We start from the raw sequence: 19,060 nt of genomic DNA, 5'->3' as shown, positions 1-19,060 counted from the left end.
ATTTTGTCCAACGCAGCTCAACCGCTGGCATCCCGAGAAGCCGCACAAATCAACTACAGCATACCACGATAGTCTTCTTCGATGTAGCGAGATGATGATGCCCATTGCCCACTTAGAAGCATTTCCTCTCTTCACACAGCTGTCTTCCCACGTGCGCATGCCCCTCCCGGCTCGGTCCCCGGTCGGGCATGGGGTCTAAGCGAATTGTTCTAAATTTAGCACAGATACGCACACAATATAATAACGACCCAGCCGCCGCTGACCGCAGATAGATCTCTCAACTGGCCTGATCTACTCGAGGAAAATCCAACCCATGGACGCGAGCCGGTGGATCGACTGGCCTTGGTTACTGCCGCACTTTTCAAGTAGTTCGTTACGTAACATGATGTGCCACTGCTGAAAAACGTGCGTAATTAATTTTAGCGTTGGTATTTTGACATGTTCACTGCCCAATACAACAACAACCACATTTCATGTTGGTTTATCCTATCGATACTTGCATATGGCAGACAGTTAGACAACTTTCTTTACATCAAGATATGCGTTTACCTCATAAATCGGCCATTGACTTTGCAATTGAAGGAATTGTGACTTTGAGTTTTGATGCCAAAATTATGAAATTTTACTCGGCGGGCGTAGCTACGTAGAAGGGCCTAAAATGTTTAAAAACACATTTTCCCACATCATGTTTCTTTTCAGGTGAGACAAACGTTATGATCGGTCTATCTTCTAAGTACTAAAAAAAGGAAACCTTTGTCATCCCCTTTTCAGCACAAAAGAAAAATTACCCAACTTTTGAAGGCCGGGAAAGGTTGATTGACTACAAAAACGTTTTACAAAATTCATCAGAAGTTCGGGATCAGCATATACAGAAGAGGGCAGATGTTGTATTCTTAAGAAACGAATCCTTTTTTTATCTCTTTTTTCCCTTTTTGCCTCTACGAACTTCATAGAACTTTTTTTTTGTATTATTTCAAGAATCATACCTTTATACCTTTGAAGAGGGTAAATTATTTTAGGGAAATCGACCGCACAGTTAAGTTAATAAAAAATAAAAAAGAATCAAAATTATTAAACCTCACTGCCACACAATTCATCCTTATACAATATACTGATTGTGGCAAACGTAAAAAAAAATCAACCCGATGACACTGACAATGAAACCATATACCCCTTCTTCCCCTTGTGCAGGATTATCTCCTTTGGCATATACAGCAGAACGTGAACCTTTCAGGACTTGACCTAACGGCATAACGTGATAGAGTTTGCCGTGGGTCGCGAATTCAGTCACTATGTGATAAAAATAAGTCAAGGATATTTTTAACCATTACATGCAATACATGCTTGGTGGTTTGTGTTGTGTACTATATTCGTTTTTTCTTGCACAAACAAAGCTATACCTTTGCAGTCCTAGTATATTACAGTTCTTCCAGCGCTCGGCACACACTTTTCTCCAGCGCGAAAGTATTCGCAAACAATGGAAGTGTGTTGAAAAATAAATACCTTTGCAAACATTGGAGGATAGCGACAAGGAACGCTGGTACCGAGGACCGAGGATATGCCAATAGGAGAATCGTCCTCTTGTCAAAAATAATTGTCACTTGGCATTTTTTTTATCCCTGGGCGTCCTTGCCCCCTCAGGAAGGAAAAGCAAAGTAACACACATAGCGCCGACAAGTCTATCTGCTAAATGATTGCCATGCCAGCCGGGTGTGACGTCTTCCACTTAACCTAAATAAATAAACACAGCAAGGATAACAGTAAAGCATTGGGAGCGCTTTCAGTAGGTGCCTAGGTATCAGAAAACGCAACGAAACATAGCACATAGAGGAAGTAGAAGCTTAGCGAGGCAAACGGAAGGTTAGTAACACACTACCATCTTTTCAGCTCTAGCAGCAATAAAGGGGCCAGGCGGAACGTTAGATTGGCCATGAATATTTTGTGTTAATTTGACGCTGCAATTCCAATCAATAATCGTTTTCCCTTCTTGCTACAATAAGGCTTCAAAATCGGGGTTATCTCCTTAGGAGAAGAATAATTACTACACTCTTGTATGTACCTACACCAGAGTATATAACAACATTTACAAAGTTTAAAACTTTTCATATCCACGAATCCCCCGACCCGTACCATAATTGAAACGGAGTTGAAGTCAAGTTTGTCACGAGTTCTACACCACCGTTACTACATTCACTGCCCCCGAGAGGTCACAGCAGCTATATGACTTTCAAGACATCACAGCAAGGGTGGTGGTCTCCAGGTCCGGTCAGTACTATTTTTGCCAAGGCGTATGTGCATGCAGTGGTACAAAACTAAATCCATCATGCTATGCAAAGCAGGAACAGTTCCAGCCACATTTCAAAGTTTGGCTCGAAGTTCCGTCATTCCGGGGTTGGGGGCATCAAACGGTGGTAGAACTCGTACGTGGGTGACGTGTTTTCAGCCGCTAGACTCATGCTGGAAAACTTCGGAATGAAATTCGCAGTGTCTCATAGGGCTCCACCAACCGGCCATGCGAAATGGATTGCACTGCGCACTGGTTGTTGTTGTCCCTCAGGGACGGCTTCCTCTGTCTTTGTTGGAGCGGAAGTCGATGTACATTGGCCGTCCGGCAAACATTTTGCATTCTGTGCGTGTTCCGTATATTATCGCTGACGTTACATGGAAACCCGATGCTATGGAGGCCATATTTACCTAAAATCAGGTGAGTGTTACAATGTACCACATTGTTTGCGTCGTGCTACTTTACAGGCTGGACCGAAGGTGTGGCGTTCTACGGCATAAAGGCGCATAAAACACACATGAAACATTGCACGTCGTCTTTTAAACTATTAATAAATTTACATCAATTATGTATATGATTGATGTATTAAAACTCTATGAATAATCATTGCTGACATGGATACTAAAATAAATTTGTTAAAAAAAAAAACAGACATTATGTGCATCATTTAAAACCACCCTTCCTCTAATACGGAACGTGTTGGAACGTAGCAAAACAAAGAGAAAATTTCAGTTTCCTGTCGCGGATATGTTCACATCACAATACAAAAAGACACCTACCTGCTTTACGAGCTACGGAAAGCATAATCGAAAACGGTGAATTTGCAAACCCCTCGACGTAGCGCGGAAATGAAGCTCTTCTCTCGAAGCTTCGGGGAACTAGCTCAACAAAATAGCTTGATCTTGATGGTGGATTTGGAAAATCGACCTCCATCAACAGGAAACTTTAAATTAAATCTCTCCTACTCTAGCACACGCTCACGCCGAAGAACAAGAGATGAAAGCACACAAGAACAAAGTAGTATCCATCCGTATGCCAAAAAGCATACCGAAACGAACCGCGGCCTGCATGCTCCGAGAACTCCGAGTTGGAAAATCTATTTGGAACACATCTGCAACTCAGCCGGTCCTAGGCAGAGACCGACGGACACGGGCACACAAACGTGAAGCCACATCATGTGGCAATTTATTCCAGCAAATAATTGGATTAATAGAACACTTTACTCCATCCTTCTTTTCGCCCCCCGGGTGGGCGAAAGAGAGAACGTGCGTGACACGAAAGAAGCATATATTCTAATTTTCGATTTGATCCTATACTTTCTAAGTCTTATATAGTCCTCACCGTGCCAACCGTTGGAGACGGATAGAATTTACTTGTGAATGTACATGTGTGTGAGGGTGCGTTTTTTATACAGCGCTACTTCTTTCGAGCATTAAGCGACGAACAAAAATCTCTTGCTGCCAAACAGGATGCGCACGTGAGCCGACAAAACAATGGCCAACATAAGATAGAACTCAAATTGGAAAATTGCCCGTCAGGCCTCCGGCGGCTGATGTTTTGTGGTTGGTTGGCAACACAGTTTCGACGGTGGCAAGCAGCCTCTCCACGAAGAAATCTCACAGGAACTCAAATTTGATCACTGCTTGTGTGACGAGACACATAATCTTTAATGATGGTAGTTGGTACTCTAGAAATGTTGGACATACTCATTTGCCAAACCGTCTAACCTTCCAATAATTCAACAACAAAGAACTAAACAAACAAATGTTTGTCAGTTAAATGTATGTCACATGAATTAAAATGAGAAGCGAAGTAGTAATAGTATAAGTAGTAGTAAGAGAAGTGGTGGTGGTTTTGAAAATGGGTTAGTTTATTTTTCTGCGCATGCATACTTTTCCGATTACATATAAAAAAGTTTGAGCTAATCGATCCGGTAAAGTGTGATTTTATGATGATAAAGGAAAGCGAATGTTGAAATGAAAAATGAAGATTAACTAACGAGAAACCCAACCGAATTATAAGAATAAACAAATGCTAACAAAATGAAAAAAATTCGAATGCTTATCTCATCGAATGCCAGAAGAAACGACATTCCTAGAACACTTAAAACTTACGCTTGAGATGCAAAAAGGGGTTGCTTACAGTGCTCTATTACAACTTTAATGACCGGGGGGTGGCTTCTAATGTGCCCCTGAAACGCTCTGGTGTATTTTTACTTACTAATTGTATTGCTATCATCAGTACTGTCTTCAGCGAAAACCGCCGGCCGCACAAATCGAACAGATCTTCAAGCGACGGACCGAGCAATTCCATAACTAGTGCATTGTATTTGCCGCAGGGCCCGAAGTAGTAAACCTCTGGTATTCCTTCCGCTAGGGGGGTGGATTCGCGTTGAACGCAGAGGAGAGGAGTTTGTTGTGGCGCAAGAAACGAACCGTTGGGAAGAAACGTAAATGCATGCAGAGAGAGCATTAACGAGAGGTGTATTTGTTGGTTTACGTGAGCATTAATGTGATTGCAGAAATTTTCCGTGGCAAATAATAGCACCAATTGGTAAACCAAGTCGTCGTGCAGCATATACGCAAAACGGGTGTACGTACACGATACAAAATTTGACATTTGCTTTAGATGATGTCGAAAACGGATAATACACACGGAGGAATTCCACAAGTGGGGGGAAAAGATTAAAATAAAACAAAATTTAAAAGTATAACAAAACATAACGAACAGAAGGAGAGAATAAAAAACATTAGAGAAATGTTGCTAGAGTCTACGTATATAAAAAGAAAGTCATCATTAGTTGTGAGATTAACATATGGTCAAGTAAGTTTCTATATAATACCGCCGGGCTGCAGGCAGAAAAAAGGATGAACGATATACGTAGAAGACCCAAACGTAGTACATTCAGCAACCTTGGTTTCTTCCTCATATTGCATTTGGTAGCACAATAGCTATACACGCAGAAAACCATTAGGAAGGAGCGATAGAAAGGATACATTAGCAACGGGAAAAATAATATGTCGTGAAATAAAATAACTATGTATAGGGCCACCATTAACTAACTGCTCAGAGCTTGTATGTTTGTTTTATTTTTTAGGAATACATTGTAGCTTTGAATGAAGTGCTAAAGCAGAACGCTAACGCAATTGGATAGCATGAAGGAACCAACGTTTTCTAAATGTCCGAAGGTTGATTTTAAAATAAAACTTATTTCGTTTTATTTTCCATAGTTACAGACACAATACAGCCTACGTGCAAGTGCTGGCAAGTGGAACATTTTTTAATGCCTTTTTCGTTATGGGAAGGAACGGATTCCGCTCAGTGTACATAACAGAAAGGTATCTCTCGTTTCCAACGTTTAACAGCAAATGAAATGGAACGAAAATCTTTGGTTCGTATCAAACTCAAATAGGAAATGAACATGAAAAAAATATCTCGTCCATCACCTATCAACACGATGCCGCCACGATGCTATGAAGCTATCGATTGAGAAGGATTTAATCAGTAGCCTTGTTAGCGAAAGTACATGCCACACTGATTAACACCATTAGATGTTGTCAGAAATATTCTAACGTCACTTGTTTTTTTTTCCTTAGTGAATTGATGATTATAGCATTTTCTTTTTAAATAATGATTGGCCTAAACAGTTATTGGATGAATCTCAGATAGCATGTTGTTGCAAAATTTGCAATTGACTATTTAAAATAGGACAAGCATACAGAAGAATAGAGTAGAAGATGACATTCCATGATATATGAGATGAGAGTTTTATTTACTACTACTTCGCTTTCTCATTAAGTTCAGTCAATTTGCTCATTGTTTCATTGACAGGCTAGTTAACGATCTTACTGTTCTATTACCGTCCACAAATCATGAACTTCACGTAGCGCCTACCGTTTTATGTGAAATGCTCAAAAATGCGAACAGCGAGTGTGCCCCACCAGTACACGACTTGGTAGAGACACAGGCAACGATCGCATGTTATAAATTTAAAGGCTTCTCAAGCATATAGCTAGAAAATCTGCACCTTGATTTAGAGAGTACATTACGTGATTAGTTTCACTTTTAGGCCAGCTCGCACGTACAGGATACGTGGAGTGGAAAATAATTATGAAAGTACTATGAATATATTTAACGACAAAACGGCAAGCATCGAAACGCGCGTAACACAATTGAAGCGTAGCGTAACACACAGGAGCTACTTTAAGAATCTAAACATTAACGGAGTCCAGTTTCCTTGTGAAGCAAGTAGAGGTTTATAAAAAATCGAAACGAAAACATCTACCAAAACCCAAGAACGTATCAAGTTCCTGTGTTCATACTTTTAAACTTTAAACAAAAACAAAAAGCAACAGGCACACAAACGCACGCGTAAAGTCACCACATTGGATGCAAAATAAATGAAGCAAAACATACTGACATTGAACGTCGTTTTTTTATCAGGTAGGTAAACCCACAACGTTTTGTTAATTCATAAATTATACCCAAACCATAGTTAAAAATAATATGATACTATGTACAAAAAGATAACAACATTCGATCATATTGGATTACTGACCAGGGTCAACTACAATCAACTGCCAACTGTGTGTAACTTTTTCAACAACTTTCTTGATTGAGCGAGAACTTCACGCAAGAAATTAAAACTAAGTTCTGGCATACTCGGTTCGAGTTCGCATACTTCAAAGATGCACTGCCAAAGACATTAATGATCTTGTTGATGCGGCGTAAGTTAAAGAAATAAAGAGCAGTTAAATCTTGCCAAATATGCAAGTCGTTTTTAAGAATATTGTATGACTTTGGTAACCAAAATGAAAGTGCGGTGACGTAAATGCGTAATGGATACATTTTGAGAATGTTTTAAATTTCATTCGGGATTTCATCCGGCAAATTATGTCTCGCAACCATATATGAGAGCATGATGTTCAGCGAGAGAGAGAGAGAAAGAGAGCGAGAAAGAGGGAGAGAGAATGAGAGAAAAATAAAAAATGGATAAACACGGTACGGCAGAGACGATGAAAAAGGAGCGCTTCGAAACGAACTGAAATCCGCTATCGAGACCGAAAGTCCTCCATAGCGAAGGTGCGTCGAACTTACTAGCTGCTTAGCAATCATCAGTACAGTCTTCAAGGAAAACTTCCTTCCACATAACGTAAAAAGATCTTCTAACGATGGTCCCAACAGTTCCAGTACCATTGCGTTGTACCGGCCGCCGCACGTACCGAGGTGATACACCCGCGGTATCCCTTCCGGTGGGGACTGTGTATCTGTATTCGTATGTGTGTTCATGTGTGCGTTAACGGATGGTGGTGGATGAGGGGAGGCACAGAACGCACGCAAGATGATGTAAGGAGAAGAAAAAACACGAAAGGTGAATGAAAGTTTCGGAAAATGTAGAATAATAACTATAGACGAAAGGAGAACATTGAAAAGTTTAACTACAATTATCAGTAACCAAGCATCGCTATTCTCTGGAAAAAGTGGAAGCAAAACTATGTCCTCGCAAAAGCGTACAGCAAAGGTGTGTACAGCTTCAATATAAATTCCATATGCACACAGAAAAACACAGCAACACTCTCGAGGCAGGAGAGCCGGGGACGTAAGTCAAACGTCACATGTACGAACAGAAAAACAGACCAGCATTACCAAGAGGAGGAGAGGAAGAGAAAGATGCAAAATGTTGTTGATAGGAAATAGCGTTTTGTAGCTGCGATAGGAAAGAAGTATGCCATGTATGTCGAGAGTCGTATGTTGAGATTAGCGAAAGGGATTTTTATAAATTTAATTCTATACGAAGGGAAGCTAAAAGTTATCTCACGTGGCGTTTTAATAGATTCTTGTATAATGTTAAAGTTATTAAATCGTTACTTCATTACATTATGCATTGAATAACAACTCACAACGAATGCATTCAATTATCATGAATGAACACTTGCTTAGGGCATCAAGCTTCCATATGTTATCAACACTTGAAGTAGGAGAATTTGAAAAGGGATGGCTTGAAAAATAAAAAGAACTTGTACAAGGACAGGATACAAGGAAACGCCACAGACAATGATACGACGATTTTTGTTCGCTCGTAAGAGAAGTAATACTTGAGCAGGAAACAAATTAAAACTAACATGAACCAAAGGTGAACAATAGACACACATCCAAAAACACAACAGCGTTTGCTGTCCTTCTCCGTATCCTCATCCTCTTTCTGCCTGCTAAGCCCGTGTCATAATTTCATCGATTGTGATTATTTTACTATCTAAATAAAAACTGTAATACTCTCTCGCGGAAGATCAAACCGTTTGACAGCAACCGTTTGCAAAAATGTGAATCTCTTCAAACTAATATGCTCTATTTCAAGCGTTTGTCCTTCCGGTCACATTACGGTTTGTCCTTCCGGAAGAGAGTGGGAAAGCATCTTAACACTTCCGTTCACTTAATCACTAGATAACAAAACGAGAACAAAAAACTTAACACAAAGTTGGACACAGTAAACGACAGTTAAAAGCAGCAAAAACTTAATTAACAACGTTACAAAAAAAATCAAGGTTGGGGAAAAAAAAGAAGTAATTTTTTTGTTGTTGGAAAAAAGGAAATAATTGTTACTAACTGAAACTTTCAACTAATAGCTTGCAACTTTGCAAAAATTGACCAAATGTACTCTATTCAAGTTTACGGAAGGAAAACGAAAGAATTTTATAAAAGCTGTATTAAGTTGATAATATTTTTTTTTTCGTAGAAGCAAAAGGTCAATCTCAAAAGGGACAAAATGAAAACTGCAAAGTTTTTAAGACAGAGCAACAAAACGAACATAAACAGGGGAAAGCATGATGCTTTTGTAGATTTAACAAAAAGAAAAGCATTTTGTGCGAAGAAAAAAAATTAAAAGTACTGATGGAAACCGGAACAAACTAAGTGTAGTCTGATAAAAGAAAATTTGTGTTGTAAATGTTGCAATAAAAACTAATTAAATCGAACAAAGTTGTCCAAGTACTTACCGTGTGCCCCTAGTAATTTGTAAAACCTATACTCTAAGTGTAATTGTGGTGCTTTTGATTTCATTGGCTCCATCTTTATTGCTACGTGTTCATTATTATATAGGTTTTTCCCTGTGGACAGAAAAGAGAAGATAAAAAGAAAGTTTGATTAAAACATTTTGAATTGCTTGCGAGAGGATGTACATGTTTATCTATTGCATTTTAACTTCACCAAATTTCCCTTCAAAGTGGCATGAACTTATGCCCTCTCTAGAACTTGCGCTATTTATCAGCAGTTTGCTAGTAGGAAGGAAAAAATGGTATGCTTCTCCCAATAGAGAAAAAAATTGGCTTGCCAATTTTAGCATCATTTTATCTCGTTTAGTTGCAATCATCCATCACGTAACAGACACACAAATGCACCCATCATTCTTCATTTCGAATAACATTATCAGCACATGGAAGATGAAATAATCATACCAATGAAGTGTTTGGTTTATCAGAAAATTGAATATTAGGCATACTTTCGCATACTTAGCATCGATTGAATTGAGTTTCCTCTAAGGAAGGCTCCAAAGTCGATCATCACTCGAGCTTTTGTTTTGAAATTCAATTCCACTTCTGCAGAATGACTCAATATGTCAGTGCTGGTTGTAAAAATGGCATCGTTATGCGTCTTCCATCCCAACCAGTCACCAACATGAGTCACCGTATTATTCAATGGCGTTTTTATTACTGCGCTGTACGCATATAACTCATGCCTATTTCAGTAATTGTAACGATATATCCTTGAAACATGTGACAACTAAATACAATTATAACAAGAGATTCAAACCAATTTATTTGGTACGAACAACAAATATCAGGATTTTATCGCTTTCTTCGGTGTACGAACCAACCTATATTCAGCCATATAAGTATGCAAAAGGTATGGCACATACAGCTACTATTTACCGCAGAGAATTGCACATTATGTACGCATCTACATATTGTCGTTCCGCTTAGCGACAGCGACCTCTTAGCTTGTGGCCGTATGTGCACTGGACACTGAGAATACCTGACCGGACAACGATGCTTTCACATCCGGTTCTTTTGCACTACAGTACACATATGCATCTTTCCATGATCAACGCTTTACCATTACCACCACCACCAACAAACAATGCCACGTATCGTTCCAAACGACGAGCTTTGGCCCTGATGGTGTAGTGTAAAGCAAAATTAGGTTATGTAGCACAAAGCATACCACCCATCGCTTGGCGGGCTTCATCCCATCCGGATGGTGTGCACAATGATGTATGATAGGACTACCATCGGACTAGTTGAACCTAACGACGATGCTCCTCGTGGATTTCATTCCAATTCCACTTACATCTGCCGAAGGGTTTCCTACAGCAACGCAGCGTATGTTGGATGATTCTATGGGATTTCGTCACAAAAATATCTCATGGTTTAGCTATTCCCTCTCTAACTGGCTCGGCAGACTTTTTCAACCATTCTCTTTCTGCATCTTTGCCCTCTAGGTAATGGCGAACATAGTGGCCGATTGCGAAATTATTCGAAATAGAAACTTCACCAAAAACGTTACGATAAAGGACCGGACCCGCGCACCAAATATTTCAGGTTCTGCACATGTACCGGGGTTGACCCTATATCGTGGCTACACCACTTGCTAATGGTTATGGCTGTGTGTAGAACATGGCAAAGCTGTAATACATACGATTTTCCATGCCAAAATAAATCGCCCGCAACGACCGAGCAACAGTTTCCACAAGATGGTGCTTGCTGCAAAGCCAATGCAAAGTAGGTTACCATTGCCGAAACCAGCAACTTGTATCGACCTTCAGAATCACCTTCGGGGGTGATGAAAACACGGCGACTCTCTTTTCTCTCCCATTTGGAGTACGCCAAATGCGGCTTACCCAGCACTTCCCGGGCAGTTAACCGTAGGAAGGCAGGAAATAATTAGAGCAAACGTAACGGAAACCCCTTCGCAGCACGCGGGTGAGAGGCTGCTTAACCAGACATCCTTTTTCGGACTATTTGACCATTAACGGAAGATATCGGAGGGGCGCACACCACCGGTGTCTGAATGTTTCCTTGTAAAAGTATTCCTACAAATGGTGGCAACACCGTTTTACCGCGCACGCACACGACACATGTTGGACTGGTGGGGCCTCCGACGGAGCGGAAAACAACTGCCCATAAATTCTTACGATGGTAACCATTTGCATGCGATTATAAATGCAAATCGACAGCCCACCTCCTTACCTTGAACGCTCAAATGTTTGTTTCAGCAGGACTCCACCAGGTTGAGCCGAGGACGGTGCGCGGTGGGGGTAAATCCGTTTTAACCGGAAGGACGAAATGCTTTTATTTTAATGAGAAATTTCCACCAAACTCCAGCTCCATTGCCCGAGGGCTGCCGGGCGCTACAGGGAGAGCGAGCCGGTGGCCTATAAAATGCCGGTTACATTACATTCTGGCAAACGGAACCGAACGAAGAAATATGCGCACACTAAATTAAAGCCATTGGGAAATGCCATTCGATTACGAGGTGGTTTTTCTCTAGGCGCACATATATTTTTTCGAAGTAAAATTTATTATTTTCCAGGAAGATTACACGAATGACCACCCGCGCTTGTGTGCCCATATGTGTGTGCGTGTAAGTGTGATGGTTTTCTTCACCTTATCCGGCGCGGTCTGACCTCTCTAAAAGCAGAGACGACTTCTTTCAACACCGTTGACCTTGCGCTGCCCTCAGGAGGTTCTCTCCGGTGAGGTTGTATTTCCTTCCCCTGGAAGTGGAAACAACATACCACGACCACGTCCACTTTTCCACCCATCCGTTACAACACAACATACGCGGGAAGTAGAGCTCGTCCAACTGAGGGCGAGAGCACCATCCGGCTTTTAATGGTTCCACAGCGGGCACTTTACCATGACCAGAAAAACAGCGCCACCACCCCCAACACACACACACACATGGCATGGTCGATAGTAGCGACCAAACTTCCTCTCGTTTTGGAGATGATGTCTGACATTACCGGCTTCCTTCTCTTGCCAAACGCAACGCATGCCCTATATCTGGAGAAAGTAAACATAAAGACACAAGGCGAAAGGGTTCTAGCAAAGGTATGCTAGAAACTTTGCAATTCGTATTCTTGATGTTACAATCGTTTCTAAACACACGCTTCAGTATTACTTGAGCTTGGTTTGTTGGAGGAAAAAGATGAGGTGAACGATGGGGAAAAGTTGGTACGAGCACGTTCGTACCACTGAAAATGTCGTCGGAGCTGATCGTACTAGGACTACTGCATCGAAACTTGCGTCCAATACCTATCCCCATCCTAGGTTATGTCCATTTTACATGTTATTTAAGTGCACTTTATTTATTTTCTTCTTACGCACAGCGACTCAGCTTCATTGAAGTAATTGGGAACAAACTTCAGGGAAAAACAGTAGCAAAACTTCTGTTTGTTTACCTCTTGATGTTGACCATACAATAATCTAAAGCGCCTGATGAGGATGTTTATCGTTTATGTTTGATAGTTATTTTGGATAAATTATCAAATACTTGCTCTCGACAGGAAATGGGAAATTTATATTCTCAAAATCACATAATTTACGACTGAAAAAATATTCGAAAGTAATTTGGTTTGCTGCCAGAAGCTACTGTTCAAAGCTACAACCAACCACAACATTCAGGGGCGGCGGTAGCGCTGTTATGGACCCTTATCACGTTAGCGTTTGGTCAGCACCGGCAGATTAGGGCAAGCAAGGAAACAAGAACACCCGAATCCCAGAATTTTGACCAGGGATATTGAACGGAAGGTTCGTTCGTTCGTTCGTTCGTTCGTGATCCTTATCAAAAATCCCCAAAAAGTTGCCTACACCAGCTCGCTCGCAAGCGTGACTGGCCGCCATTGCTCCCATTTTTCCCGCCCCTTCCCATCGATCCATGATGCAATAAAAAACATGATTGCTTGAACACAACAGGAAACCGCCAACAGAAAAGCAATAGTCGATTGTGGTGGTCCTCCTCCACGCAGAGCACGATGGACTCTTCGGTGTTTTGAGTTTGAACACACCCTTCTAGGTAGGCAAATACACAAACAATATCAACCCGCGCCTTTTCGATTTCAGCGGGCCTTGGGTGAAGCAGAGGTGGTGCGAAAGGCTTGAAAAGGGGTTGCTTGATTTGATTATCAACCAAAGCTTAAGTTATTTGCTCCAATGATTCAATGAGTAATAGAATTTTTGTGAAGGGGCTATGCGCGGAACGTGCACGTAAAGCGAATCAATAAAAAATATATTCAAGGTATTTGGGTTAGGTACAAATTATCGCACGCCTTTCGGTTCCACTCAACTCCATCCCTCGAGGAAACGAAATTCCTCTTAAGCTTTGCTCATGCGGTCTAATAAATAAATAAAAAGTGTAAGTTTTCATTTCCTTCTAAGCACAAGACAATGCCTTCCGTTCCGAAAGAAAAATGCACCCCGATGGCTTTTGCGGCAGATGCACACACATTAATTCTGTCCATCCGTCGGCTGCACAACCGTAAGCGAGACAACACCAATGAGTTGACCAGCAAAGCCCCGGCGACAATGGCGGCTTAAAACGGGCAAAGCATGTCAAGAGCAGCAGCGCGCAGTAAACGTATTTTGCATACATCACCCGCCAGCCAGAGGCACAGGCACAGACCTCGTTATGTATTCTGCCCCATTTGCCGTCTGCCGTCTGTGTCCGGTGGTGATGTTGGTCCGAAGGTGCATTTTGCAACGCACGGCTGCCTGCCTCTTCCCCGCCTCGTGGTCCAGTGGAATACATAAGCGACCCCCTGTGGAATCGATTCCCCCCGGTGGATGCGCTCGCTCGAACTCCGGTGGTGGCGGCGGGGTTGTCTATGCGCACAGGAATGTCCATCATGATGATGTGTGGGGCCACGAAATGGTTCTCGATGCGGTGTGGAAGGTGTAGAAAGGTTGACCTTAAACTTTTCGCCCACCGGTAAGCGGACCGCATCCGTTTCGTTTCGAACGAATGGGTAGTGTGTGCATGCAATGAGACAAAACCCGCTTCCGACCGTGTGGAAAAATGGAGACACGCGCGATAAGAACCTCTACATCCTCCGGCCCCTTGTGGTGAACTCGAGACACGTTGGGCACAGTTGTGTAAGCACAAAGCGAATGTTCCCTCGACGGTTGGGAGTGTACGGTATATGGATGCAGACAAACATAATCGGCATGTTTTTGCCGAAGGACTCCAGCTAATGTATGCTTCACTTTCCTCGGACAGCTGTCAGGTGATATCCTAACGCTATTTAAGCGATCGGGCATGTCGAGTAATGCATCACTTGCAGCCAGAGTGAACGAAGTCGTGTGTGTGGCGATAAACCATTCCAAGACGACCAGGCGGCATCTAACGATGGCATCTATTACGTGGCCGATTTTGATCGCATCATTGCTGCTGCTTCACGTTAGTAGAGTAGAGAGCTCTCGAGCGCGATTCGTGGGCATTAAACTTGATTGACATTTTCCAGTATCCCGGACCCGCATTCGGGTTCGGCTGGTGGTTCCTTTGGCCGACCACTACCGAGCAGACGACCAGTGGCAACAGCGTAACATCATCAGCTACCGAAACCAATTCGTCGACCGGTAATCAGTCCTCCACCGGGCTCCAGATAGCGCTTGGGAATCGAGAAAACAGCGACACCATCGGAATTGACGGCGGCACCAATATCTCCAACGTGGAGGTCAACTATGCCCGTAGTGGACTGCTTCTCCAGCAGCAGAAATACGCCCGGTACCTCCAGGATGGCGACAGGGAAGATTCAGACATCGATACCCCTAGGGCGCAACTCAAACCGACCGGGTACCCCTCCCCGGACGGATGGATCGAAACGATCGTGAGTGATTACTTTCGCGCGGCCAACGAGAGTCGCTGGGACAGGCTGGGGGTGATGAATGAGCAGCTACTGGCGCTGGAAACCTACGCCGACGAAGTGACCGCAATGCTCGACAGAATTCGGATAGCTTTCGGTATCGAGCTGAACCGGAACCTGCTGACACTCGACGTGGCGGTGCTAAGGTGCGCCGGAGCAACTCCTTCTGTCGATACTCTGGCCCGTGCCGTTTTCGACGGTGGAGACAATTGCATTAACGAACGTTTGGACGTTGTGAGGCAAGCACATTTAGAGGCAAACCGTAACGTTAGCCAACATTTGGTCGAATGGTCCGAGGAACAGCTGAGGGCGGACATTATCAAATGTACCGGTAATGATTCTACCTGGGACCACTCAAACGAAGGCTCCTCGTGGACAGGTGATGAATATGAGTTGGCATGTATTTCGCAGGTATTTGCATCCACATTTAGCCAATCACAAACATCATTCAAACAACTCTCATTTTCATTCATTGCAAGATTCTACATCAAGTTCATCTTAAAACGCTACTAATCTCGCACACCACCGAGCAGCTGTCGGCGAACGCACGCGCCCTTTTCGGTACAGCCAAAGCCGATATTCTGCAGTGCGCATCGGATTTGGTGAGCCAGGCCACGGAAAGCTTGAATGAGATCTCCAAAGTAATCTCCAACTGTCAAGGTGAGGACACGGAAGCTGCATCTTCGGCCGATAGTCAGAATGTGAACGGTATTGTTGTTACAAATTGAAAATTAAATGTTTCCAAACATATGCACAAACACTAGCAGCAATAAACAGGTGGAGTGTTGTTGATGGAGAATTATCATATCAGCAAATAAACGATCATGAAGAAAACGGCCGAATAGTATGAATGTCAACATTTACACATCTGTTCCGTTGCTAGAAACACAACATCAGGTTTAGTATAAATACGATAGCGCAAGGCATAAGGCAAGTTAGTTTTCACAAGGATCTTCCCGTCAAGATGAACGAGTTTGGGAGGCTTGGTCTTGGTTTACTCTTATTTTTGGTGAGAAAAACTTGTCCACTTCTAGATCGCTGGGTCGACAAGTACCTAAAGAAGAACGTATATATTCCTCTTATCGTAGTCAATCGTTCCACAACATGAGGGTCATCCGTTCTTCTGGTTTCCTCCACGTACGGTGCAACAACCATCTACGAATTACAATTCTGCAGCGGCCTCTTCTAACGTTCAACCGGTGCAGCAGGACTCCAACGTGGCTGTATCGCTGGGGAACCGAATTAATACCGACACCGCGCTCGACGACTATGGCACTCGGGTAGACGGCGTAACTGTGAACGTTAAACGTCGACGACGTCGTCGTCGCGATATATGGGACATTGAGTCCATCGCTTCCCTCCCGAGTTCGTTGAATGGATCATACATAGCCATAGGCGATCAAGTGTTCCAGCTACCGGATCAACTATCCAATGTGACACTGAACGTTGTTAGTTCGACTTCTCCTGCATCGTCATCTCCGCAAGCACCCAACTTCTATACCGCCTTCGTTCCAACCATTCCGGAAAACTACACCGACGCGTTCCGGACGCTGGTGACTCAATTCGAAACCCTCTCGCTCGACACTCTGGACAACATCGTTCAGAATCTGGCCGTTGGTTACAATGGTACGTTCGGGCAACTCTTCGTGGAGAGTGGATTCGCCCGGCTCAACCAATCGCTCGAGTATGGCCGATCGGTAGTGAACGCCGGTTTGTACAACTTCGCCGACCAGGGAGCGCAGGGGTTTGAGCAACTAATTCGTAATTTTACCGCATCAACCTCACGGGTCCAACGGTGTGTCGGGAATAACCTTAACCCTACACGTGTAGCCCGGACCGTCGTGGGGCGTGCGAATGAGTGTGTCAATGCCAAGTGGCAGGAGTTGGCGGGACTGGTTGGTAACATCGGTGAAGATATTGTTGCGGCCGACCACGGTGCGATCCAGTTCCTCGCCAACCTGACAGCCTGCAATGGTGCCTACATTTATCCTCCGAACGGTACGATCGAGGAAATGAGTACATTGCGCCGCCATTGTTACGTGAAGGCTGTGGGCTCCTTCCCACAGGCACTTCTGTTCCTACCCGTGAGCCTAACCATCGATGCGGCACAGTTGTACGCTTCCATACAAAGACTCCAGACAGATGTGGCAGACTGTGGGATCCAGCTGGCCCTGGAGATCGGTACGGTTACGGCGCAGATCAGTTCAAGGATTTTGTTATGCCAAATGATCGTTTATTAGAATGAGTTCCTATTGTACTATTTTTCCTAATACCTGTGGAGTTATTACAGAAATGACGAAACAATAAAGATAATCACGAAATTCAATTTGCACTCACTGACGGTGTTCCCTAACTGAATAAAGTGCGTCAAGCAAACCGTGGATAAGAGACGATTCACAGCTCAACTTACCCAGCCTGAGTTCGCCGAAGTTGCCACAGCCGATCTTCTTGCCGACGCGGAAGTTGGGGCCCACCATCAGGACTCCGGAGGAGGAGCTGACCGAGTGGCGTGCCGAATACATGCTGCTGCCGCCTCGAGCACCGCCGCCGCCACCACCGCCTCCTCCTCCGCCACCGCCACCGGCTGTGTTCGATGCTCCGGCACCGGGAACTCCGCTGGAGAGGGAAGAAATGAAAGAAACAGAACAAGAAACATTACATTAGCATTGTAGTCTTAGTATTGGATAAGTTCTGGAAATAGAAACTATTCTAAAAAAATGTGTATTGAACCCTTTTCTGGTACCTTAACTGGAGTATAACACCGGACAAGTGGTATTTATTTGATCAAATGTTCGAAAGCCAATTTAATCGTTTTTTACAAACAGTACTATATTATGTGAAGGCGCAAAAGCATTCCAAAGGGGTGAACGGTGCTTGAATATTCTCTTTCTTTCTAAGTAGTGTCAATAGTGTGCTCATTAGAATAAATTTACGTTTGAACCTACGAGTTATAAATAGGTGTGTATTTGACTTCTAAAAGCATCGTGAAACTGTTTGTTATGAATTACCTCAGCTAATCAACTATCATTTGAATTCGCTAATTTTGCAAATAGGACTCAAACTTTCTATAAAAGCATGCAAATATCTTCCCAATATTACTCTATAAAAGCATGCAAATATGTTCTCAATATTCTTAGGAACGAATATGTCGCGGAGTGCAATGGAAAGCTAGACGTAGTAAAAGCATTGGTAATTAAATAACTTCTCGAAATCGTTGCTGCACTTTCACTTTTGCTCATGAAGCAAAAACGTCATTAGGAAAGTACTATAGAAAATACCGTTTGTCTACGACAAACATCGACATCGTTCTGATTTCATTCGTACCGATTACGAGCGTTGCTTAATAGTATTTCTTTAAGCTACTTTCGTCAATCCTTGTGGCTGGTCGATGCCCTGGAGTTAATTACTGTCACGCGATAAACTACAAAGGCACGCGGGCGGCGTGTCCTTAAATCAACCGGCAGGAGACGGAGGCCGGTCAAGGCGGTATAGTGCACGACCACATCGGCCAGAGGTTTGATTGGTTCGCCGGGACGATCGAGGAAAACAGAAGGGTACAAGGATGTTTGCGCTGGGAGATGACGTTCGTGACTGGCGCGTGTAGGAGTCAAATAAAGACCGTAAAAAAAGAGCAGATGATAACTAGTCGCTATCGAACCGATCATAATATACCGCCGCATAGCGATGCCCGATAAGAGAGGATAGAAGAATGAAACAGGAAGGTCACCTGCACTCCGGGACATCGTCTGCGGGACCGAAATGGTATCCAACTCCCCCCCTACATCCACAACCCGTTGTGAGCATCAGTTCGGCGAAACAGTGAGCTTGCGTGCGTGCGTGCGCTGTTTCCTCTGGTTTCC

At 43.2% G+C, this 19,060-nt stretch overlaps 1 protein-coding gene across 12 annotated transcripts in view; it reads right to left on the bottom strand.

Moving 5' to 3' along the window:
- LOC131289395 (casein kinase I) overlaps window positions 1-17,816 on the bottom strand; it is a 30,646-nt gene extending 12,830 nt beyond the window's left edge. For 8 of the 12 annotated variants that reach the window (XM_058318632.1, XM_058318636.1, XM_058318637.1 and 5 more), the window contains exons 1-3: window positions 17,611-17,813; window positions 9,277-9,387; window positions 4,505-4,656 (exon numbers count right to left, since the gene is read on the bottom strand). In XM_058318632.1, the coding sequence (XP_058174615.1) occupies window positions 4,505-4,656; window positions 9,277-9,387; window positions 17,611-17,722 (375 nt within the window). In that variant the 5' untranslated portion in view covers window positions 17,723-17,813. Of the gene's footprint in view, window positions 1-4,504; window positions 4,657-7,381; window positions 7,552-9,276; window positions 9,388-17,610 lie in introns of all 12 variants that reach the window. The other 4 variants (XM_058318633.1, XM_058318634.1, XM_058318639.1 and 1 more) reach the window with 2 other exon arrangements.
- Between the last annotated feature and the right edge of the window lie 1,244 nt (window positions 17,817-19,060).

Source organism: Anopheles ziemanni, chromosome 3 (assembly GCF_943734765.1).
Source record: "Anopheles ziemanni chromosome 3, idAnoZiCoDA_A2_x.2, whole genome shotgun sequence".
Lineage (NCBI taxonomy): Eukaryota > Metazoa > Arthropoda > Insecta > Diptera > Culicidae > Anopheles > Anopheles ziemanni.
This window is presented reverse-complemented; position numbering and strand designations above follow the sequence as displayed.